Source organism: Manis javanica, chromosome 7 (genome assembly GCF_040802235.1).
Source record: "Manis javanica isolate MJ-LG chromosome 7, MJ_LKY, whole genome shotgun sequence".
NCBI classification, from domain to species: domain Eukaryota; kingdom Metazoa; phylum Chordata; class Mammalia; order Pholidota; family Manidae; genus Manis; species Manis javanica.
The window spans coordinates 57,047,430-57,072,957 of record NC_133162.1 but is presented as its reverse complement, the minus strand read 5'-3'; the positions used below and the strand labels follow the sequence as shown (position 1 = coordinate 57,072,957).

The window sequence follows — 25,528 nt, the reverse complement described above, 5'->3', positions numbered from 1 at the left end:
CCCCAGATATGAAGCAGGGTTGGATGTTCCTTGACTGAGTTAATGATATATCGTTGCAGTGGATGACAGGAAGGTCTACATCAGTATCGCTTTAAATGTGGTCTGTGATCACTGGCATTGAACTTCACCTTGAGGAACTTGTTTAAAACGCAGATTCCTGGGCCTCACACAGACACAGTGAATCGGGCTCTGTGGCCAGGCCCGTGAATCTGCATTTTTAGGTTTGACACCATCCTTCCCCCTCTCCCTAGCCACCTCGCAGTATTTTTGGACTGAGCTCCAGCTCCGGCTGAACTGCGGGCCTCTGCTGGGCGCGCAGCACCCGCCGACCTGACCTGGGAGCTGCGTGTTCTCCCAGGTAGAGCTGTCTGTTGCGTACCTGCCCTTCGGCCGTCACAGGGGGACGCCGGCCAGTGCACGCCTGGGTGAGACCGCCACCGTACCTCCATCAGCCTCCTGGCCCTGCTGAGGAACAGACCGCGGAGGGGGAGAGGGGCCTGGGGCAGAGGCGGCTCAGCAGCGCCCCCTCGAGGCCAGGGCCCTCCGTAGACCAGCCGGGCTGCGGCTGCCCCTCCTCCCCCGAGCTCCTCCCCCTCCTCCGCAGTCCCGACCACTCGGAAGCCGCCAGGGCGCTTGCGCCAGTTCTTCCTTGCCGCGCCGGGTTCTACCCGCCGGATGTGAGCACATTTCCCGAAGTGCCTCGCGAGCGGCCGTCGGGATAGCTGAGTTTGGAGAGTCGTTCGCGGGTTGCAAGTCGTCGTTGTTGTGGGTGTTGTGTGCACCGGGCAGCTCCACAAGATTGAGGCCCGGCCGCTACCTCATCGGCGCGCACAATGGCGCTTCTGCGGGGCGTGTGGGGCGCGCTGAGCGCCCTGGGAAAGTCTGGGGCGGACCTTTGCGCGGACTGTGGAAATCGAGTGCGCTTTCCGCTCGGGTAGGACCGCCTGCTGGCGCTCAGGAGGCAGTAGGGCTCGGGACACCCGGGTGTTGGAGTGCGGACACTTTCCTCCGCTTTCTGTCCCTTCTAGGAGGACAGGGCCATTTTGCCCTTTGATTCAGACCTCGATAGATAGTGGCTGAGACCAGGCGGTAGTCCAGTAATCCCCGTGCCTTGTTTCCGGCCACGCAGCATCTCACTTCGGCCCCGACTCCCCAGCCTGGCGCGCTCCAGCGGCTCGCCCTGAGTCGCCGCGCCGAGGCTCCCGCCATCCCGTAGGCGTTGAGGAGGCGGGGCCCAGGAGCTGTAGTAAAGGTGCTTTTTCCTCCACTCCACTCTTGTGCGGCTTCAGTTTTGCAGGCTGGTTAGGACAGGATTGTAAATGTCACTTGCTTTATTATTGAAGGTGGCGGGTGTGGAGCATCTTGATGACACCTTATTTGGGATCTGTGTTCATATACATGTGAATGTTGGACCTTGATTACTTGACTTTGGTTTTCTTTTTATTTATATGTAGCGTTTCGTATGTACCAAGATGGTTTTCATCCGCCGTGAGTAGTTATCCAAAGAAGCCTATGACTAAATACGTTCGATTTTCTAAAGAACAGCTACCCTTATTTAAAGCACAGAACCCAGGTGAGGAGTTTGGGCGCGGTACGCCTCTCTGACTTAATAGGGGCTACAGAGCAGTTAAACTGCAAACGGTGTGCACTACCAAAGCATCCAGTGACTAAAGAAACATAACCTTTCTCTTAGACAGTCTGAAAATACGAGATACGTTTATTTTTCTTAACCAAATACAAATGCTTTAAATATAATTGAGAACTAATGAAAAGTATTTTAAAAAGAGCAGCATGTAGTGTGGAAACCATCCAGGGAAGAGGATGAAGAAGCCGAATTTTAGGCCTAGTTGCCATTGGCCAGAGAACCACGGATGTATCATTTATCTCTTGCTTAGCGCCTCCTTCTGTTGCAGGAATTGGTAATGAAGTTACCATGAAGTGACTTATTTGGAAGCGTAAAGATAATAACAAATAAAATAGCCTTTGTTTATGACTTTTAAAGCCCTTTCATATGCTATCTACATCACAGGACACTTGTAAAAATCAAATGAGCTATAATAAAAATTCCCCAGCTACAAAGACTTGATATAAAATACATGCTTAAGTACTCACATCTTTTAAAATGTAGGGATTGAAACTACAGTTGAAAGTGGTTTGTTAAAGCACTGACACCTTGTCATTCCAGTTAAGGAAGGAAATGGGGAATAATGAATTGATTGTTTGCAAATGGAGATATTTCTATAATTGAAATACAAAGTGGTATTATATGAATAAAGATTTTATTGTTTAGTTAGGTCTTACAATTCCTGACTTAAAAAAATTTTTGATTGAAATATGAAGTAAAACATGAAGAAATTGATTACCCACCTGCTTAAACTACTAGTTAATTTCTGAGGACCATTTTGGTGGTATGTGATTATTCCTTAATTACTAGATAACAGACTTCAACAATGCAGGATAAAGTATTATTTACCATATTTAAGTTAATCAAAACCTAAATCATTGTATTGAGTTGTGTATGGTATAGAGGTGTCTCTATTAAAACTTACTTTAGAACCAATGGGTTATGCTTTCTTGGAAGTCTTAGAAATTAATACTGAGATGTAAAATTGTGGCATTTAAAAAAATTTATTCCAATCCATAGGTATGAAAAATCAAGAACTTATTAAAAAAATCGCCCAACTGTGGAGGGAACTTCCTGATGCAGAGAAAAAAGTAAGCGTATAGGTTTTTAACAATGCTGACCAGTTTATTCTTCAGTTAAGAATGATGATTATGTCCTTTAAAGGGCCTGATGACCCAGTTACATACAAAGGAACTTCATACCTTATGATCCAAGTAAATGAAGAAGTGATAGATGTAGGGGGGTGGCGATGAAGGGTTGGCAGCAGTTTGAAAGCCCTCACCTTATCATGTTTTGAGAAATACATGTTTTTAGTTTATAGAAATGTGAACCCAGAGCACATTTTCCACTTGGGTATTCAGTCTGTCTTTATCTGAAATCATGCAGTTGTCTTTTCCTGGCAGGTGTGCATTGTGTAATTTGCCAGCAACAGTTTATTGACTTACTGAGTTTCTAAAAAATTTATAGATATATGAAGATGCTTACAAGGCAGACTGGCAGGCGTACAGAGAAGAGATAAACAGAATTCAAGATGCTCTAACTCCAAGTCAGATTATATCTTTGGAAAAAGAAATCATGCAAAAACGTTTAAAAAGGAAAGCACTAATAAAAAAGAGAGTGAGTATCATTGAAATATTCTTTTCCTTTGACAAAGAACTGAAATTTAAATAACTGAATATAAGTAGTTTTCTTTTTATGATGTTTGTGGCTGTTGAAAATGTCATCAAGTATACTACAGTTAGGGTAAAAAATGGGATAGCTCTCTTCTGCCACTAGGACCACTTGGCATTGAGTTTGTCTTGGAAACCCTTGTTGCTACTTTTGGATGTATTCAAATAAGATACATAGGAGCAGCATGAAAGCTGTAAGAATAGAAACAGCCAAATCAGGAGTAGTAAGAATCTTTGCTTATGGGTCTTGTTTAGAGTAACCTGATTTGAATTATACTGTAAGTAATTGTGAATTTGACACTAAATATTGCTGAATAGACTGAATTCATTAACACATCAGGGAAAAGTACCTATTGTATATAATCAAATTAGTGCCTTTTAGGATAAAATCCTATTTTTCCTCATTAAAAACCCCACATGGTTCAAAATTTGTATTTCTTAGCTCAAGGATACTAACCTCAAAAATTCCATGTTTGAAAGTTAGACTACATTTTTCCAAATAACCAATATTAGATGATATGATCAGCTTGCTGGTCTAGTACATACAGCATAGAAAATGGTTATCAGAGGTAAAAGTATTTTTCTGAAAAATTAGATTCTAGCCTTTAGTGTAAGCCTAGTGACTTAAGCCTTCCTGAGGGCTGAGGATTTCCCAATTTTAAGTCATCAGTGGTAATCTAAGGCTGCTGATGCAGTTAATCAAAGGGAGCCAGAGAAGATTATAAGAATGAGAAATATAGTCTCCATGTAGGGATGGTATTTGGAGGGATGAGTGCTAAAGTTTGCTTTCCCTTTGTCCTCAATGCACCCAGCCAATATTAAGAGTGGAGGGGACCACAAATGAGGATTCTGCAGGGATTTCCATTCAAATACTCTGTTGCTTTCTCTCCTGGGTATTCCCATTAAATGTTTATTACACTTATTATACTTGTCCTTTAGTCCTTGGATATTCTGTTCTGTTGGGTTTTCTTTTCTTCTTTTTTTTTCAGTATTCTCTTTGCTTTTAGGTTTTCAAGGATTCTATTAATGTGTCTTCTAGCTTAGATTCTTTCCTAAGCCGTGTCCAGTCTGTTAATAAGCCCATCAAAAGCATTCTTCATTTGTTACCATGGTTTTGATCTCTAACGTTTCTTTTTGATTTTTAGGGTTTTCATCTCTCTGTTTTTTTTTTTCTCTCTATGCCAACTGTGCTTGCATGCCATCTAGAACGCTTAGCATAGTTGTTTTTAAATTCCTGGTTTGAGACTTCTAATATCCTTGCCCTGTCTGAGTTTGATGCTTGCTTTGTCTCTTCAATTTATGGATTTGGCTCTTTAGTGTACCTTGGAATTTTTTCTTGATAGCCAGACATGATGTACCTGGGTAAAAGTAATTGCTGTAAATAGGCCTTAGTAATGTGAGATGTGGGGGCAAGGGAGGTGAACAATGATTAGGTCCTATGATTAGGCCTCTGATTAGGTCCCATTCTCAGTGAGCCTAAGACTTCTAGACTGTGAACTTCACAAGTGTTTCTCAGTTTTTTTCTCCCCAGGCCTTTTGGAGGGACAGGATGTTAAGAGTGGGCTGGAGTTGGGAATTTTCCTTGCTCAGGTCAGTTAGGATCTGATAATACCTCAGCAGGTTTGGTCCTACTTTACTAGTTTTTCCTGAAGGTAGGGCTTCTTAAGAATACTAGAGTGCACAGGTGTTTCAAAATGGCACATTTTTCTCTTACTCCTGCCAGAAGTAGTGGGGGATTTTTACTTCCTGTTTACTGTGGCTCTCTGGTCAACTTGGAGGTAAGTCTCATTATGAGGGCCCTCCTTTGACTGGGTCCCCCTGGAGTGTTTTTTTCTTTTTGCAATATCATTGATATATATACAGCACAGTGGTTCAACAGTTAACCCATGTAATTAAATCCTGATGCCCTGTAGTGCGGTTACTATCTATCAACATAGAAGGATGTTACAGCATCATTGACTAGATTCTCCATGCTATGCTACTGTCCCCATGACCAACTTACATTGTGATTGCAAATTATTGTGCCACTTAATCCCCTTCCCCGCCCTCCTCCTTGGAAACCACTAGTCATTTCTCAGTGTCTGAGTCTACTGCAATTTTGTTCTTCTGTATTACTTTGTTGTTACACTCCACAAATGAGTGAAATCATTTGGTACTTGTCTTTCTCCACCTGGCTTACTTCACTGAGCATAGTACCCTCTAGATTCATCCATGTTGTTGCAAATGGGAGGATTTCTTCTCTTTTTATGGCTGAATAATATTCTGTTGTGTATATGTACCATGTCTTTATCTAGTCATCTATTGTTGGACATTTAGGTTGCTTCCATATCTTGGCTATTGCAAATAGTGTGGCAATAAACATAGTGCATATATCCTGTTGAATCACGGATTTTTTTCTTTGGGTAAATTCCTACGAGTGGAATAATGGGGTCAAATGGTATTTTCCATTTTTAGTTTTTTGAGGAACCTCCATATTGCTTTTCACAGCAGTTGTACCAATTTACATTCCCACCAACAGTGTAGGAGGGGGTCCCCTTCCTCCGCATCCTCGCCAGCATTTGTTATTTCCTGCATTTTAGATAGTGGACATTCTAACTGGTGTGAGGTGATACCTCATTGTGGTTTTAATTTGCATTTCCCTAATGGTTAGTAATATGGAGCATCTTTTTATGTGCCTGTTGGCCATTTGAATTTCTTTTCTGGGGAAGTGTCTGTTCAGGTCCTCTACCCATTAATTGGGTTATTTGTTTTTTGAGTGTTAAGACATGTGAGCTCTAATATTTTGGATATTAATCCCCTATCAGATACATTGTTGATGAATGTATTCTCCCATGCTGTAGGGTGCCTTTTTGTTCTACTGATGGTGTCCTTTGCTGTACAGAAGATTTTCAGTTTGATGTAGTCCAACTTGTTCATTTTTTATTTTGTTTCCCTTGCCTGAGGAGATATATCCAGGAAAACATTGCTCATTCATATATTCAAGAGATTTTTGCCTATGTTTTCTTCTTAGAGTTTTATGGTTTCATCACTTAACATTCAGGTCTTTGATCCATTTCGAGTTTACTTTTGTGTATGGAGTTAGACAGTAATCCAGTTTCATTCTCTTACATGTAGCTGTCCAGTTTTGCCAACACCAGTTGTTTAAGAGGCTGTCATTTCCCCATTGTATGTCCATGGCTCCTTTATCGTATATTAATTTGGCATATATGTCTGGGTTTATATCAGGGTTCTCTATTTTGTTCATTGATCTGTGGGTCTGTTCTTGTGCCAGTACTAAATTGTTTTGATTACTATAGCTTTGTAGTAGAGATTAGTCAGGGATTGTGATCCCCCTAGCTTTATTCTTCTTTCTCAGGTTTGCTTTGGATTTTTAGGGTCTTTTGTGGTTCCATATGAATTTTAGAACTGTGTGTTCTAGTTCACTGAAAAATGCTATTGGTATTTTGATAGGGATTGCATTGAATCTATAAATTGCTTGGGCATGGTGGTCATTTTGACAATATTAATTCTTCCTATCCATGAGCATAGGATAGGCTTCCATTTATTGGTGTCTTCTTTAATTTCTTTGAGTGTCTTACAGTTTTCAGAGTACACGTCTTTCACCTCCTTTGTTAGGTTTATTCCTCGGTATTTTATTCTTTTTGATGCAATTGTAAATGAAACTTTTTCCTGATTTATCTTTCTGCTAGTTTGTTAGTATATAGGAATGCAACAGATTTCTGTATATTGATTTTGTAATCTGCAGCTTTGCTGAATCCAGTTATTCTAACAGTTTCTTGGTGGAGTCTTCAGAGTTTTGTGTGTATATAATACCTTTTCATCTGCAAGTAGTGAGTTTAATTTCTTCTTTACTTATTTGATTGCCTTTTATCTCGGTGTTGTCTGATTGCCATGGTTAGGACCTTCAGTACTATGTTGAATAAAAGTGGTGAGAGTGGGCATCCTTATCTTGTTCCCATTTCATGTAATTTGTGTTTCCTTGTTCTTTGTTTCATGCAGCTATGGTCTGAGTAGCTGCTTGATACAATTTCAATCTTTGAATTGATTGAGGCTCTTTTTTTTGGCCTAGTAGTGATCTCTTCTGGAGAATGTTCCATGTGCAATTGAGAAAAATGTGTATCCTGCTGCTTTTGGGTGGAATGTTCTACAGATATCTGTTAAAGTCCATCTGATCTAATATATTGTTCAGTGCCTCTGTTTCCTTCCTTTTTTTTGTCTGTTGATGCGAGTGGTGTGTTAAAGTCTCCTAAAATGAATGTGTTGCTGTTTCCTCCTTTAATTCTGTTAGTATTTGTGTCCATATTAGTTGCTCCTATGTTGGGTGCATAGATATTTATAAAGGTTATATCCTTGTTGAACTGACCCTTTCATCATTATGTAATGTCCTTCCTTGTCCCTTGTTACTTTCTTTGTTTTGACATTTGTTTTGTCTGATATAAGTACTACCACTCTTGCTTTTTTCTCCCTGTTATTTGCATGAAATGTCTTTTTTCATCCTTTCACTTTCAGACTGTGTATGTCTTTTGGTCTGAAATGAGTCTCTTGTAGGCAGCATGTAGATGGGTCTTGTTTTTTTATCCATTCTGCCTATCTGTTCCTTTTGATTGGTGCATTCAGTCCATTTACATTTAATGTGATTATTGATAGATATGTACTTATTGCCATTTTATTTGTTTTTGGCTGTTCTTATAGCTTCTTTCTGTCCTTTATTCCTCTCTTATACTCTCCTCTTATTATTTGATGGTTTTCTTTCATGTGATTGGATCCTCTTGATTTATTTTATTTATTTATTCATTTATTCATTGATTTATTTATTTTCTGTGAATCTATTGTTGGCTTTAGTTTTGTGGTTATCAAAGGTTCAAGGATAGTTTCCTTATTATATAACAGTCTCTCTTAAATTGCTGATTACTGTATTTCAGACACAATCTAAACAAGAATCTTTTATTCTTCCTCCTCCACACTTTGTGTATTAGATGTTCTAATCTATACCTTTTTGTATCCCTTGACTGATTTTGTGGATAGTTGATTTTGCTGCTTTTGTTTTGTTTTAATTTTCTATTTGCTTTTTAAATTAATTGGTCTACTACCTTTACTGTGGCTTTATTCTCACTGGTGAAAGCTATTTAGCCTTAGGAACATTTCCATCTACAGCAGTATCTTTAACGTACCCTGTAAGATTGACTTAATGGTGCTGAATTCCTTCAATTTTTGTTTATCTGGAAATTGTTTAATCCCTGCTTCAATTTAAATGGTAATTTTGCTGGGTAAAGGATTCTTGGTTGAAAGTCTTCTGTTTGATTATATTAAATATATCATGCCACTCCCTTCTGGCCTGTATAGTGTCTGCTGATAAGTCTGCTGATAGCCTGATTGGGTTTCTCTTATAAATAATCTTATTTCTGTCTCTGGCTGTTTTCAATACTCTCTCCTTATCCTTAATCTTTATCACTTTAATTATAAATATGTCTTGGTGTTATCTTTCTGGGGTTCATTTTGTTAGGTGCTCTCTGTACTTTCATGACCCAAATGTCTGTTTCCTTTCTTAGATTGGGGAAGTTTTCTTTCCTCAAACAGACTTTCTATCCCTTTGTCTCCCTCTTCTCCTTCTGGTACCCCTATTATGCAAACATTGTTCTGTTTAGATTGGTCACACAGTTCTCATTATTATTTCATTCCTAGAGATCCTTTTTTCTCTCTCTTCCTCTGCTTCATTGTGTTCCTATTCCCTAATTTCCACCTCATTCACAGATTTCCTCTACTTGCACTAATATACTCTTAAGTTCCTCCATTGTATGTTTCATTTCAGATACTGTATTCTTCAGCTCTGAGTGGCTCTTTTTCAGGTTTTCTGTCTCTGTTGAAGTACTCCCTGAAATCTTGAATATTTTTTTGTAGATCTGTGAGCATGTTATGACTTCTACTTTGAAATCTTTATCAAGAAGATTGGTGATTTCTGTTTAATTTAGCCGTGTTTCTGGTGTCTTAGCCTGTAGTTTTGTTAGGAACATATTCCTCTGCCTCCTCATTTTGTCAAGGTTTCTGTTTCTTCCTTTGTGTTAGATAGCTCTGCTGTGCTTCCTGGCCTGTGGAGTAGTAACTTTATGAAGATGGCATTCTGTGGTGCCCAGAAGCTCAAGACACTCTACTCTCCAGTGTGGGAGCCCCAGCTGTTGGTGTGCAGTGGGCAGGACTGCCTGTCTGGCTTCTGTAGTGGTTTGAGTCTGGGCTGGCAGTTTGCTTCAGCTGTGCCTTTGTGATGAGCACAAAAGTCTGCTGGATTCACTGTGGGTTGGCCACACTCTGCTTGTCCTGCAATAAAGGTGGGGCTGCAGGGCCAATGGCAAGCTGATGTGCACCTGTGAAGGATCATTTGGGGCTGGCTCCTGCAGGCACCTCCCCAGTTGGGCTGAAACAGCACCTAGAGCTGGAGAGTCTCCCTCTGCCTACCAGGCAACAAAGTCTGATGCTGCTTCTGGGCTGAGTGGGTTGGCTGGCAGTGCATATAGGGAGGAGTCTTGGAGCTGCATTGCCAGCAAAGGGGATGGAGTGTTCTGGGGCTTCTGAGAGTTCCCAACTTGCTGGGCCGGGAGAGGGCTGGGGAGGTATTGTTCACGGGCCCTTTTCCTGAGAATGGATCTCTGTCAAGCCCTTGCCTCTCTGGCACCCCTCCTGCTGCTGGCAAGTCTTTTGTACTGCCCTCTCTGCTTTTGTCTTGGGGACTGGTGTGTTGCTTGCCTGTTCTCCACAAGCAGCTGGAATCTAAGCTGCCTTGAGTGTTCCATCTGTCCTTGGTGTCCAGCCCCACTAATCACCAGAACCCAATGTATGGTGGGCTCCTGCTCCTGAAGCAGAATTCCAGGGCCAAGTGTTCAGCAATCCTGGCTTCAATCCCTTTCCCCACTCTGTTCCTCTCTCTCCCACCTGGAGGCTGGGGCTGGGGGAGGGTTTGGGTCCCACTGGATCACAGCTCTGCCACTTTACCTATTTTTGTGAAATCTTCTTCCCCAGGTGTAGGTAGTCAGTTCTGCGTCTTCAGGTTGTTTTTGGGTTTAGTTGTATTTGCTGTATTTTCTTCTTTTATATGTTTTTCAGAGGAGGTTTTTGCCTTGCCTTCTTTCTCCACCATCTTTTCTCTCCCCATCTCCCCTGGAGTTTTTAAACTCCGAGTTGTCTACACATAGCCTCCAGCAATTTGTTAATTATAATTTAGGTTTTCCTACCCTGGCATTGGTTCCTGTTGTGGTTTCCACTCCTGTGTCTTCCATTCCGGTAAGCCTTAACTCCCTATACTCATCTCTCTCCATTCTTGGGTGCAGCATTTGCCCTGTGTTGTCCTCTGTCTCTCATGGTTGCAAGAATAGCTGTTGATTTTTCAGTCTGTTCAGCTTTATGATTGTTAGTTTGGAGTGGTGGTTTTTAAGCTCCTTTCCTGTGGTACAGGAAACCTGAAGCCTGGGGGTTCTTTATTTCCTCTGACTTCCATTTTCCCTTCCTGTTGGAATTTTCTTCCTCTTAAAGATGCCCAGTGTCAACTAGTTAGAGATCAGGTGAGAATTATAGGAGCCAGGAAGTTGCAAGTGAAGCACCTAGAAGAGAAATGCCTAGCAGGGGCTCTAGAAACAAAGCATAAATAGTTAATTCATAAAGTGCCTGGAGTCTTCAGTAGTTTAATGACTGAGAGGTTCAAGAAAAAGGGAGTGATCTTTAGATGTAAATCAGAGGAGCCCTTCTTCTACTTAGGTATAAAAGTTGGATGTGTTATTGACTTAAAACCAAATTGCAATTACGATCCACATAATTTTATAAATTACAAGTACTACTCACTATCCAAAATTGAGAAACTAAATGGGATACTGCAATATTCCTCATTGTCTGAACTCAAAAACTGAATTGATTTAGCTAGCAAAGAATACTTGCATTATTTTCCATCTTCCCTGCCCCTCAGCCTTTTGGTAGCTATTTAAAATAATTTAACTATTAAATAGAAAGTCCAATGTTTATGAATTGTGGTAGAGGCATGTAGTGATTTGGTCAAGGAGATGATAGTGTCTCAAAAGGATGAAACAGATTGTTCTATCTTTTAAAAAAGATTTTGTATGTATGTGTTTTGTTATTCATTTCGTAGAGACCACTGAAAATAATACCTAAAGGAAATGTTTTGTATGGAAAAATGACTCATAAAATCTATTAGAGTCTTCAAAATTTAGTGCTATCAAAAAATCCTGATCCCAAGCGGGAATAATTGCATACTTATGGAATTATGATATTCACTTTAAGGAGCATTCTATAATACATAGTAGTGAATAAAGTTTCTGTAGGTAAAATTAAGTCTCATAGAGGTTAAAACTTTATTTAACTCTTCCATTTTTATAACTCAGGAGTTAACAATGCTTGGAAAACCGAAAAGACCTCGCTCAGCTTATAACATTTATGTAGCTGAAAGGTTCCAGGAAACTAAGGATGTTTCATCACAGGTAAAATAAAACTGCATTTATTTTTTAAGTTTTTGTTAATTTTTAAAACATATAGACAGGAAAGTTTGGGGTACTATTAATGTCAGGTGGTGAAGAAAAGTAGTATATCACTATAAACAAGTACAAATATACAAATAAGGCCTTTCTTGTATCTCTTTTAAAGAAAAATACTTTTTCTTAGCACATATGGTTAGAGTATGTAGTTGCTAATATATATACAGTCAACTTTTTTTTTTATTTAGAAAAACAGTCTTCAAATTTACACTGGTGTTAATATTCTGGAGACTTTTCTTATCCAGCATTTCTTAACTGTTTTACAGTCACTGGGAAAGAATGAAAGTAGATTTACAATATTTTGTATTGGGATTTTAATATAACCTATTGCTTCATTTTATATCCTTTAATAAAACTTTGGTTATGCCCATAGGAATGTATTATGCACATGAATGCCATCATGAATGTGTCAAAGGAAAAAAAAGACTTGTTATTCCTGCTGTGGCTTAGTCTTTCTTTATTTCCTTATTAAAAGCTCAAAATTTGTGATTCTATTTTTCCTTTTATAATACAATGTGTAAAGGAAAGGGTGTGTTCAGATACCTAACTCTTGTCACTCTGAGATGGTTTGTGCCATGCTGCCTCTTTGGGGGTTTTTTGGATTTGTTGTTTCACAAATCTTGTTTAATGTAAGATTAAATAATGTGTATGTGTGATGTAGTATTCCCTGGCTATATGTTTTTAAGATTTACTTCTCTTGGGTTTTTAAATTGTTTGTACGGCCTCATGCTAATAAAATGCAAGTCTGTTTATTTAGTTGGAATTTCCTCGGTCAGTTCCTTAATTTAGTTTTCTTATCAGTATAGGTTATGTGCTAGAGAATCCTCCATATGAGTGGTTCTCAACTCTGCACTGTGGAACCAACTAAGAAGTTTAATGGCTGGGCCCTATCCCTGGGGTTTTTATTTATTTAAAAACATTGCCTATACTTTCTCAAATTTTAAAGAATCAAAATAAGGCTTGTATGGGAAAGATACCAATTTTCATTACCCTGTCATATTCCTTACTCCAGAAGCAGATATATTTTACTGATACAGCTGATTCTTATGGAACATCTCTTTAAATAACATCCTTATATTGTTGTTAAATAACACCCTTTTACTGCTTGATTTTTTCCATTATGTATTAGTGATATTTTAGTGCTATTTATGGTGAACATTTAACTCTATATCATCACACTGTTCATGTTTCCATCCCCCTGCCTCCCAATATAATTAATTTTGGTTAGATCAGTATTGGGTATTTATATTATGATTATGTAAACCTTATTCATAGCTGTGCCATTTGCTATGAAAATTTTTCCTTGCAAAACTTACTTTCCCTGAAGTTGTGTCTTGTTGGTTTTTGTTTGCTTATATTTTTATGTACTGTCAATGAGTCAACCCCAACTCTACAGTTTGTCAACATCTGGTACCTGTAGCAATGCATTATATGTTCTGTTAGTTTCCTTCTGGAGCCTCTTTGTTCTGGGTTAGCTGTTGCCTTTCATGCCAGTGCACATCTGACATCCTGGGGTCATCCCTGTGGGGCCTTTGCTTCCTCTGTTGTCTCTCTGGTGTAGGGGTCTCTCAGTGCCTCTCCCCAATAAGGATACATGGAAGATCAGTTTCTTTTTTTATTTATTTTCTTTTATTATTATATTTTGGTATCATTAATGCACAATTACATGAGCAAAATTATGGTTACTAGACACCCCCATTGTAAGTCTCCACCACATACCCCATTACAGTCATACAGTTACTGTCCATCAGCATATTCAGATGCTATAGAATCACTACTTGTCTTCTCTGTGTTATACTGCCTATCCCATGCCCCCCACCCCTACATTATATGTGCTAATCATAATGCCCCCTTTTCCCCTTATCCCTCCTTTCCCACCTATCCTCCCCAGTCCCTTTCCCTTTGGTAACTGTTATTCCATTCTTGGGTTCTGTGAGTCTGCTGCTGTTTTGTTCCTTCAGTGTTTTTGTTCTTATACTCCACAGATGAGTGAAATCATTTGACACTTGTCTTTCTCTGCCTGGCTTATTTCATTGAACATAATACTGTCTGGCTCCATCCATGTTGCAAATGATAGGATTTGTTTTCTTTTTATGGCTGAATAATATTCCATTGTGTATATGTACCACATCTTCTTTATCCATCTACTGATGTACACAGGTTGCTTCCATTTCTTGGCTATTGTAAATACTGCTGCAATAAACATAGGGGTGCATATGTCTTTTTCAAGCTGGGCTGCTGCATTCTTAGGGTAAATTTCTAGGAGTGGAATTCCTGGGTCAAATGTATTTCTATTTTTAGTTTTTTGAGGAACCACCATACTGCTTTCAACAATGGTTGAACTAATTTACATTCCCATCAGCAGTGTAGGAGGGTTCCCCTTTCTCCGCATCCTCGCCAGCATTTGTTGTTCCTAGTCTTTTCGATGTTGGCCATCCTAACTTGTGTTAGGTGATATCTCATTATGGTTTTAATTTGCACTTCTCTGATGATTGGTGATGTGGAGCATCTTTTCATGTGCCTGTTGGCCATCTGAATTTCTTCTTTGGAGAAGTGTCTGTTCAGCTCCTCTGCCTATTTTTTAATTGGATTACTTGCTTTTTGTTTGTTGAGGTGCGTGAGCTCTTTATGTATTTTGGATGTCAACCCTTTATCGGGTCTGTCATTTATGAATATATTCTGCCATACTGTAGGATGTCTTTTTGTTCTACTGATGGTGTCCTTTGCTGTATAGAAGCTTTTCAGCTTCATATAGTCTCAATTGTTCATTTTTGCCTGTTTCCCTTGCCCAGGGAGATATGTTCATGAAGAAGTTGCTCATGTTTATGTCCAAGAGATTTTTGCCTATGTTTTTTTCTAAGAGTTTTATGGTTTCATGACTTACATTCAGGTCTTTGATCCATTTTGAGTTTACTTTTGTGTATGGGATTAGACAATGATCCAGTTTCATTCTCTTACATGTAGCTGTCCAATTTTGCCAATACCAGCTGTTGATGAGGCTGTTATTTCCCTATAGTATATCCACAGCTCCTTTATTATGTATTAAATGACCATAAGTGCTTGGGTTAATATCTGGACTCTATTCTGTTTCACTGGTCTGTGGGTCTGTTCTTGTGCCAGTACCAAATTGTCTTGATTACTGTGGCTTTGTAGTAGAGTTTGAAGTTGAGAAGCGATATCCCCCCTGCTTTATTCTTCCTTCTCAGGATTGCTTTGGCTATTCGGGGTCTTTTTTGGTTCTATATTTGTTCCAGTTTGTTGAAGAATACTGTCAGTATTTTGATAGGGATTGCATTGAATCTGTAGATTGCTTTAGGCAGGATGGCCATTTTGACAACAATAATACTTCCTACCCAAGGGCATGGGATCAATTTCCATTAGTGTCCTTTTTAATTTCTTTTAAGAGTGTCTTGTAGTTTTCAGAGTATAGGTCTTTCACTTCCTTGGTTAGGTTTATTCCTAGGTATTTTATTCTTTTTGATGCAATTGTGAATGGAATTGTTTTCCTGATTTCTCTTTCTGCTAGTTCATCATTAGTGTATAGGAAAGCAAGAGATTTCTGTGTATTAATTTTGTGTTCTGCAAATTCAAATATTCTAGTAGTTTTGGAGTGGAGTCTTTAGGGTTTTTTATGTACAATATCATGTTATCTGTTAACAGTGACAGTTTACTTCTTCCTTACCAATCTGGATTCCTTGTATTTCTTTGTTTTGTCTTATTGCCGTGGCTAGGACCTCCAGTACTATGTTGAATAACAGTGGGAAGAGTGGGTATCCTTGTCTTCTTTCCGATCTTTGGGGAAAAGCTTTCAGTTTCTCGCTGTTAAGTATAATGTTGGCTGTGGGTTTGTCATATATGACCTTTATTAATTTGAGGTACTTGCCCTTTATACCCATTTTGTTGAGAGTTTCTATCATGAATGGGTGTTCAATTTTGTCAAATGCTTTTTTAGCATCTATGGAGATGATCATGTGGTTTTTGTCCTTTTTTTTTGACGTGGTGGATGATGTTGATTGATTTTCTAATGTTGTACCATCCTTGCATCCTTGAGATGAATCCCACTTGATCATAGTGTATTATCTTCTTGATGTAATTTTGAATTTGGTTTGCTAATACTTTGTTGAGTATTGTTGCATCTATGTTCATCAGGAATATTGGTCCCTAATTTTCTTTTTTGTGGTGTCTTTGCGTGGTTTTGGTATTCAAGTGATGCTGGCTTAATAGAATGAGTTTGGGAGTATTCCCACTTCTATTTTTTGGAAAACTTTAAGGAGAATGAGTATTATGTCTTCTCTGTATGTCTGATAAGATTCAGCGGTGAATCCATCTGCTCTGGGACTTTCATCCTTGGGTTGTTTTTTGATTACAGATTCAATTTTGTTGCTGGTAATTGGTCTGTTTAGATTTTCTGTTTTTTCCTTGGTCAGTCTTGGAAGGTTGTATTTTTCTAGAAAGTTGTCCATTTCTTCTAGGTTATCCAGTTTGTCAGCATATAGATTTTCATAGTATTCTCTAATAATTCTTTGTTTTTCTGTGGTTTCTGTAGTGATTTTTCCTTTCTCATTTCTGATTCTGTTGATATGTGTAGATCCTCTTTATCTCTTAATAAGTCTCACTAGGGTTTTATCTATTTTTACTTTCTCAAAGAACCAGCTCTTGTTTACATTAATTTTTTCAATTGTTTTATTCTTCTCAATTTTATTTATTTCTTCTGTGATCTTTATTATGTCCCTCCTTCTGCTGACTTTGGGCCTCATTTGTTCTTCTTTTTCCAATTTCAGTAATTGTAACTTTAGACTATTCAATTGGAATTGTTCTTCTTTTTTTAAGTAGGCCTGGATTGTACATACTTTCCTCTTAGAACTACCTTCGCTGTGTCCCACAGAAGTTGGGGCTTTGTGCTGTTGTTTTCATTTGTGCCCATATATTGCTTGATCTCTATTTTAATTTGGTCATTGATCCATAGATTATTTAGGAGCATGTTGTTAAGCCTCCATGTGTTTGTGAGCCTTTTTGCTTTCTTTGTACAATTTATTTCTAGTTTTATACCTTTGTTTTCTGAGAACTTGGTAGACTTTCAATCTTTCTGAATTTACTGAAGCTCTTTTTGTGGCCTAGTAAGTGTTCATTCTGGAAAATGTTCCATGTGCACTTGAGAAGAACGTGTATCCTGCTGCTTTTGTGTGGAGAGTTCTGCAGAGGTCTCTTAGGTCCATCTGTTCTAGTGTGTTGTTCAGTGCCTCTGTGTCCTTACTTATTTTCTGTCTGGGGGATCTGTCCTTTGGAGTGAGTGGTTTGTTGAAGTCTCCTAAAATGAATGCATTGCATTCTATTTCCTCCTTTAATTCTGTTCGTATTTGTTTCACATATGTAGGTGCTGCTGTGTTGGGTGCATAGGTATTTATAATGGTTATATCCTCTTGTTGGATTGACCCCTTTATCATTATGTAATGTCCTTCTTTATCTCTTGTTACTTTCTTTGTTTTGAAGTCTGTTTTGTCTGATACAAGTACTGCAACACCTGCTTTTTATCCCTATTATTTGTATGAAATATCTTTCTCCATCCCATCACTTTTAGTCTGTGTATGTCTTTGGGTTTGAAGTGGATCTCTTGTAAGCAGCATATAGATAGATGGGTCTTGCCTTTTTATCCATTCCATTACTCTGTGTCTTTTGATTGGAGCATTCAGACCATTTACATTTAGGGTGATTATTGAAAGATATGTACTTGCTGCCATTGTAGGCTTTAGATTCGTGGTTACCAAAGGTTCAAGGGTAGCTTCTTTACTATCTAACTATGAAACGTAACTCGCTTATTAAGCTATTATAAACACAGTCTGATGATTCTTTATTTCTCTCCCTTCTTATTCCTCTTTTTCCATTCTTTATATGTTAGGTGTTTTATTCTGTACTCTTTTGTGTTTGCTTTGACTGCTTTTGTGAGTAGTTGATTTTATTTTTTGCCTTTAGTTAGTATTTGGTTGGTCTGCTTTCCTTGGTGTGATTTTATTTTCTCTGGTGACATCTATTTAGCTTTAGAAATGCATCCATCTATAGCAGTTCCTTTAAAATATCCTGTAGAGGTGGTTTGTGGGAGGCAAATGCCCTCAACTTTTGCTTGTCTGTGAATTGTTTAATCCCTCCTTCATATTTAAATGATAACCGTACTGGATACAGTACCCTTGGTTCAAGGCCCTTCTGTTTCATTGCATTAAATATATCATGGCATTCTCTTCTGGCCTGTAAGGTTTCTGTTGAGAAGTCTGATGATAGCCTGATGAGTTTTCCTTTGTAGGTGACCTTTTTTCTCTCTCTGTCTGCCTTTAATACTCTGTCCTTGTCCTTGATCTTTGCCATTTTAATTATGTGTCTTGGTGTTATCCTCCCTGGGTCCCTTGTATTTGGAGATCTGTGGGCTTCTGTTTTCTGAGAGACTATATGCTCCCCAAGTTTGGGGATGTTTTCAGCAATTACTTCTTCAAAGACACTTTCTATCTGTTTTTCTCTCTCTTCTTCTTTTGGTACCCCTATAATATGAATATTGTTCCATTTGGATTGGTCACACACTTCTCTTAATCTTTCATCCCTGGATATCCTTTTATCTCTCTCTGCCTTAGCTTCTCTCTGTTTCTGTTCTCTGATCTCTATTCCATTAACGTCGTCTTGCACCTCATCCAGCCTGCTCTTACGTCCTTCCAGAGATTGTTTTATTTCTGTATTCTCCCTCCTAACTTGATCCTTTAGCTGTTGCATATTTCCTTGTAGGTCCATCAGCATGGTTATGACCTTTATTTTGAATTCTTTTTCAGGAAGATTTGTTAAATCTATCTCCCCAGGCTCCCTCTTGGGGGTTGTCTGGATAATTCTGGACTGGATCAAATTCTTCTGCCTTTTCATGGTGATAGAAGTAGTCATAGACAGTTGGCGCATGTGTCAGCTGGGAGATCAGTGTCTCTTCCTGCGTCTTGCCCTTCTCTGCTGCCTGTGCCAGTTACCTGCACATGGGGAGCAGCTTCCAGTTTTGTTTCCTGAGTTGCTGCGGGCGGGTCAGCCGTTGGGGCATCCTGGAGCCCCGCAGGGAGAGGCAGGTGCGCTGAGTGTGCTCTCCTGTGAGAACGGTGACCCTTTGCGCCTTGTCCCAGCTTCCTGTGTCTGTGCCGGGCTTCCCCATGCCAGCTGGGCCTCTGAGTTTGGTTCGGGTGGCTGCGGAGGAGGTTCTGGGCAGCTGATGTGGTCGCGGCTGCTATCAGGCTGCTCCCTGCTGTGGCAGGGCCACACGGGAGGGCGAATGGACGGGAGGCTGTTTATCACCGTGCAGGGCTTCAGCGCTGCTTTGCCTCCCAGGGGGCTGGGGTGTCTGAAATTTCCCAGGATTCACAGCTGCTGGGCTGAGTGTGTCAGGACGGTTCCGTCCAGCTGTGAAGCTCCTGTCCCTTTAAGACTTTCAAAAAGCACTTGCTTTTCTTTTGTCCCAGGGGCGCTCACTGCGGGGACCCGCTCGCAGGTTTTACTCTTCTGTTTCCTTAATATCTAGCACACCATGCATTGTGTGTCTATGCTCCCAGTGCGGATGAGTAAGACTGGGTATTTAGCTGTCCTGGGTTGTAACTCCCTCCCCGCTTTGTCTCCTCTTCTCCTGCCGGTGGGCTGGGGTGGGGGCTGCATTCGGGTCCTGCTGGGCCGTGGCATGTATCTTACCCCCTTCGTGAGGTGCTGAGTTCTCATAGATGTAGATGTAGTCTGACTGTTGTACTGTATCTTCTGGCCTCTCTTTTTGGAATAGTTGTTTTTGTTGTATTTTCAAAAATATATATGGCTTGGGGAGATTTCTGCTGCCCTACTCATGCCACCATCTGGGCTCCTCCTCTATTTTGCATCCCTTTAATTTTATAGCTAAAGAACTAAGCCTAGGGAGGTAATATAACTTCTTCCCAGTCACATAATTAGGTTCATCTAAGTAGATTTAAGTACTGGTTGTGTTTGTTCCCAGAACTACACCTGAACATATGGACACAAATTTTAGAATAAATCATTAAGCTATGGGGAAAAAATAAAACACTTAATATTTGAAATTAGGTTTATGATAGAATGTAGATTATACTTGAATGTTAATATTTCTGAGTCAAATAAGATAAATAATGTGCACAGCAAAGGAAATGAAAAAAATGAAAAAGCATCCTACTAAATGGGAGAACATGTTTGCATATCATATGTCTGATAAGGGTGATACAAAGAACTCATATAAACTCAGTAGCAGCAAAATATCTGATAAAAAATGGGCAGAGGATCTGAATAGACATTTTTGCAAAGAAGACATACAAATGGCTAACAGTACAATGGATGAAGGGGAAAAGCTCAACATCATTAACTATCAGAGAAATGGAAATCAGAACCACAATGTGGTATCACCTCACACATATTAGAATGGCTGTTACCAAAAAGACAAGAAAGATGTGTTGCTGAAGATATAGAGAAAAAGAAACCCTTGTGCATTATAGATGGGAATGTAAATTGCTGTAGCCACTATGGAAAACAATATGGAGGTTCCTCAAAAAATTAAAGATAGAATACCATTCAATTCAGCAATTCTAATTCTTGTTATTTATCCAGTGAAAATGGAAAAAGCTGTAAAAGTATATGCTCCGCCATGTTCATTGCATCATTAAGCGATTCAAGTGTCCATCAGTGGATGAATCTATAAGAATACACACACACACAGTGGAATATTATTCAGCTATAAAAAGAAAGAAAATTTTGTATTTGTGACAGCCAATCCATTTGTGAATGGACCTGGAAATAAGTCAGACAGAGAAAGAAAATGCCGTATGAACTCTCTTATATGTGGAAATCTAAAAACAGCAACCGAGAATGAATTGGTTGTTGCCAGAGGAGGGGTTGGAAGAGTGGGCAAAATGGATGAAGGGGAACAAAAGGAACAAACCAAGTTATAAAATAATTAAGTGCTGGGGATATAATGTGCAGTGTAGTGACAGTGGCTAATACTAATGTAATACATAGTTGAAAGTTGCTAAGAGCAGATCTTAAAAGTTCTCAACACAAGAAAAAACATTTTTTAACTATGGTAATGAATGTTAACTATTAACTAGACTTACTGTGATGATCTTTCCTACTATATACAAATATTGAGTCATTATGTTGTACAGCTGAAACTAGTAAGTTGTATATCAATTATATCTCAATAGAAAAGATTAATATCTTCATTCATTTTTGTACCTTTTAACAGTTTAATAGCTTTTGCTTAGAAAAGATAAGAATTGATAAGGCTTTGCCTGTGATTCTTGATACTTGAGCTTTTGTCATTGCAATAATAAAGAAAATTTAATAATAAAAGGATAATAAAAAAGTCTTTAATCACTGAAGTCTCTATATCTGGTACTGATATGTATGTTGTTTTATAGGTAAAGATGAAGATTGTAAATGAAAACTGGAAAAATCTCCCTAGTTCTCAAAAGCAAGTAAGTAGTATAGTTTTAGTGTTTGTAGGGCTAGTTAGAATATCGGTGAAAGAATAATTACAGCAAGGCTTTTAATTCATGGGAAAGTAGCTTTATATTACTAATAACACAGTTAAAGTACTTAAAAATTATTTTTATATTCTTAGAACCAATTTGGCTTCTTTTGGTAGCTTTTGACTACAAATCAAGTTGTTATTTAAAATGATGTCTCTCATAACTTGAGTATCTACTTTATCCAGTGGTCATACCCTGCCTCTGCTCCTTTTTCGCATTCCAAGCCTTGAAACTGTAACTCCATTAATGCTTACAAAATCTTTATCTCTTACCTTTTTCTAATCTTTCATCTCACAAAAATATTCCTTTTCATTCCTCCTCAATACATTTTAAATAGTAAGATGATTTCTTGAGTAAATATGGAAGCATTCCAGAAATTAATTGCAAAGCCTCAAAGAAATCATTTTAACAATTACACTTTTTCTTAGGTATATGTTCAGCTTGCTAAAGATGATAAAATTCGTTATGATAATGAAATGAAATCTTGGGAAGGACAAATGGCTGAAGTTGGACGAGATGATCTTGTGCGTCGCTCAGCAAAATTCAAAGAAAACACTGGCCACTAAAGAATGTTAAAGTAGAAGATTGAGTTACGTTCACAATGGATAGACACAAGAAACCAATTAAGTCTCAATATTTGAAGCTGTTGTAAAACTAGGATAAATTTGGTAAACATTTTATATTTAACTCCTCTTTTTTAGCTCATGGACTTATGCCAGTTCAGTACATTTTGTATTAGTATCATGCTTTAGAAAACCCAAACAGGTAAAAAAAAGTCATGCAAAATTTAGTTTGTGTTTAGGAACTACTGAGGATCAATATAATCCATGAAATGTAGTAGTGAATCATTTTATCTTTGATAAAGGTAAATCAGACTGTGAAGTTTTATTATACTTGATGACTATGGAAAAAGTTTTCTTGTTTCCTTATGCTATGGAGTCAGGAGTTTTCTACTCAGAAGTGTTCCAAGTTGTAGAAGCCAGAGTGTTCTATGATATAATCATGTAGTTTTTTAAGAGCAGTGAGTGCTCACCTAGGTAAATTCCAAATTTATATTATATTCAGAGTTGATGGTTGTACATGTAAGGGATTACTGATTTCTTTTGCCACTTTTTGTAAAAGGCATGGGAAGATTTACAAACCTTTTCCTAATTTTTTTTTCCCTAAAGTAAAACTAAGAAATTATGTACCAAATCTATACATATTGTTTCATAGTGCATGGAATAAAATTTTAAATCTTTTCTAATTATATGTTGTAGGCAGAACATTCATTTTACAGCTTTTTTGTTTTTTTTCCTTCTTTTTTAAGTAGGGATTTTTATCCTGAATTATTTTATCATTCTCATGTAAGTGCATTTATCCTGTAAGTAGAGAACTTGTCTGGTTAAGTTTTAAAATGAGAGATCTAAAAAACAAAAAGTCTCCAAAGTCTCTAGACTTGGAATCTGTGAGTTTTAAACATTTTTCTGATGTAAAGGTGTATATAAGGGATAGCTAATAGTGGCTCATGGGCCAAAGCTCACTGCCTGCTTTTAATGGCCTGTGAACTGAGAATTGTGTTTATAATTTTAAATGGTTAGAAGAATATTTCAAGACACATGAAAATATGTAGGAAATTCAGTGTCCCAAAATGAAATTTTACTGGTATATAGCCATACTCATTCTTTTACTTATTGTTCATGGTTGCTTTTGTGCAACAATGACAGGATTGAGTAGTTGCTATAGAGATTATAGCCTGCCCAACCTAAAATATTATTCTCTGACCCTTACAGAAAAAGTTTGCCATCCCATGGTCTACAGTATAGAGTACTGTGACTAGTGTTCCAAAGTATTAATGTTTGTGGATAGGCTTTTTAAAGAACTGTTTCAGACATTCTTATTTTAGAATCTTTGTTACCATTGTCTTAAGAGGAAAGAGATCAAATCACTAGAGAGGTTAACCAAACTGTTGTCCCACAGTGTTAGCCAGGAAAATAATCCTCATTTTCAAATTATGTTGCAGTATAATAAAAAAGATTCATATAGGTTGGAAGAGATTCTCTTAAATTATTTACTGTGGCTTGGTAAAATGAACCTTTAAAGTTTTCCAGTTAGCATATAATACAAAAGTCTTATCATCTTTCAAGCATTTGCCTTACCTTCTTAGGAGAGTCAAGCAAAGGTTCTCAAAACCCACCTCACTTTTTTGGGCAGAATAATTTATCTTTCACCATCAGTTACAGGAATATGATAACTCAAAATTTGCATATGCTTAATATTATGCAAAATGTTTAGAAATTGTAGATTCTACATTTCCAGCAAAAGTTTGAATATTTTTGTTGTTTGTGGATAGAAAATATGTAAAAGTCATGAATTGACTTGCTTGTACTGAATTTGACAAAGGCAGGGACTGAAGAGAAAAGTATAATTTAAGAGAAGGAATAACATCTGAGTATATAAGGATGGGTGTTTCAAACAATTTCCCCTCTTGTTACGAATACAGGGCAAAGTCTGCTAGTAGATAAAAAGGTATCTGAGGCGAGAGTTACTTTGGGGAAGAGAGGCAGGGAAGAAGAGACGTGTAGTATCGTCTGTTGTAGTCTTTTCAGTTGGCTTTCTGGGAAGTAGCCCTAATTCTGTCGTATCTAGAATCGTACTGATGATGTACCATCCCTGGGCCCATGTGAAGCACATATCATACATAGTACTTCAGAACAAAAATAGAGAGCAACACCTTTGCAATTACTTTCTTCTGAGCTCTTTTAGGATTTAACTACTTTTTACTGAGTACATTCAAATTATATCTTTGCAAATATATTTGGAAGTTCCTTGTCTAGTAGGTTATCAAGTATTTACAACTTAATATCGGGGAAAGAGTATGTGAGAAAAAAACTGAACTGACAAAGGTAGCAAAAAGAGCTAGAGCAAAATCATTTCATAATGTTGAATCATTTCTTTGTTAATGCTTTAAATACTAGGATAATCTGGTTCTACACCTTTCTTAATAAACTTCAGTACATGTTGAATATTGGCATGCTGTAACCAAATGCTATCCAGTTTAACAATCCAGATATTTTCTGCTATAAAGAATAAGAACTTGACCAGTGGCCACTCATATACAAAGGCTTACCTTTTAGGCTTTTCTTAAGTTAGCCCAACAAAGTAGTTGCTATAGGAGCTAAAGAAGAGTGCTAGAGGAAAAGATGCTCAAGGAGTGAAACAAAGCACTGTTTATTCTCTTCTGAGTAGGTAGTCATAAAGAGACTTGATACTTCTGTTCATTGGAGTAACAATATTAGGTTTGAGAAATAGTTTAATGGAGAGAGGGTTGTGTGATTGTTTTTCTTTGTTTTCTTAAAGAGTATTGTGTGCAAATTCAGCCTACTATAATAATGTAATTTTGTTACTGCTTTTAGCCAACTCCTTTTTTGGAAATGCCATTTTTTTTTTACAAGGCATATTTTTTTTATAGTTCATTTGAAGTGTATATTTAAATTCCTGAATTAAAATGATACTACTATAAGTGGACTTAAAGTAACTAGAAAATTTCATTGATTTTTCTGTTATTTATTGTACTTTAAATTGATCACCACCAAGTTGTACTAAAGCAACAGGAAGGTTTTAAATAGTTAAGTGATGGCATCTATTATTTCTCTTACTTCATCAATATTTAAGAATATTCTCTCACTTTCTTTCCTCTCCTCACAGCCACTCTCCTTCTCCCTTCATAGTATCAAGCTGTTACAAATTTGAAAATGTTATAATCACAGACTGTTTTGAAATTTTAAAGCAGTAATTTAAAAAAATTGAACCTTTGAAAAGAATAAGATGAACATATTTATTACTTTGAATTTGTAAGACTTTCCAAAGAAAAACTATACAAAGCTAGTATTATCAGTCTCTCACATTGTTCACAAATAAAGTACTTTTGGTAATTGATGAAATGACTGATTAAGGTTAATGGAAAATACACAAAACATAAAACCATTTTCTAGCATATTTTAAAATATTAAAATGTTTTAACTGAGGAGCTAAACCTTAAAATTGATCCTAAATAAGAATTTTAAGTAAGTCAAAAACATTTTAAAATCACCCTATCATCATTTAAATCACCCTTACATAATGGCTTCTGATTTACATGTGATATGCAAGAAAATATTTTCAGGTTTTTTTTTGCATTTATTTAGAATCTAT

General features: G+C 37.8%; 1 protein-coding gene across 1 annotated transcript; it reads left to right on the top strand.

Moving 5' to 3' along the window:
* The first annotated feature begins 662 nt into the window (after window positions 1-662).
* On the top strand, window positions 663-25,278 carry TFAM (transcription factor A, mitochondrial). The gene is made up of 7 exons (XM_073241027.1): window positions 663-934; window positions 1,455-1,573; window positions 2,645-2,715; window positions 3,092-3,241; window positions 11,676-11,771; window positions 21,245-21,301; window positions 21,784-25,278. Exons 1-7 carry the CDS (start codon window positions 834-836, stop codon window positions 21,919-21,921), a joined length of 732 nt encoding a protein of 243 aa, XP_073097128.1. The 5' UTR covers window positions 663-833; the 3' UTR covers window positions 21,922-25,278.
* Window positions 25,279-25,528: the final 250 nt, after the last annotated feature.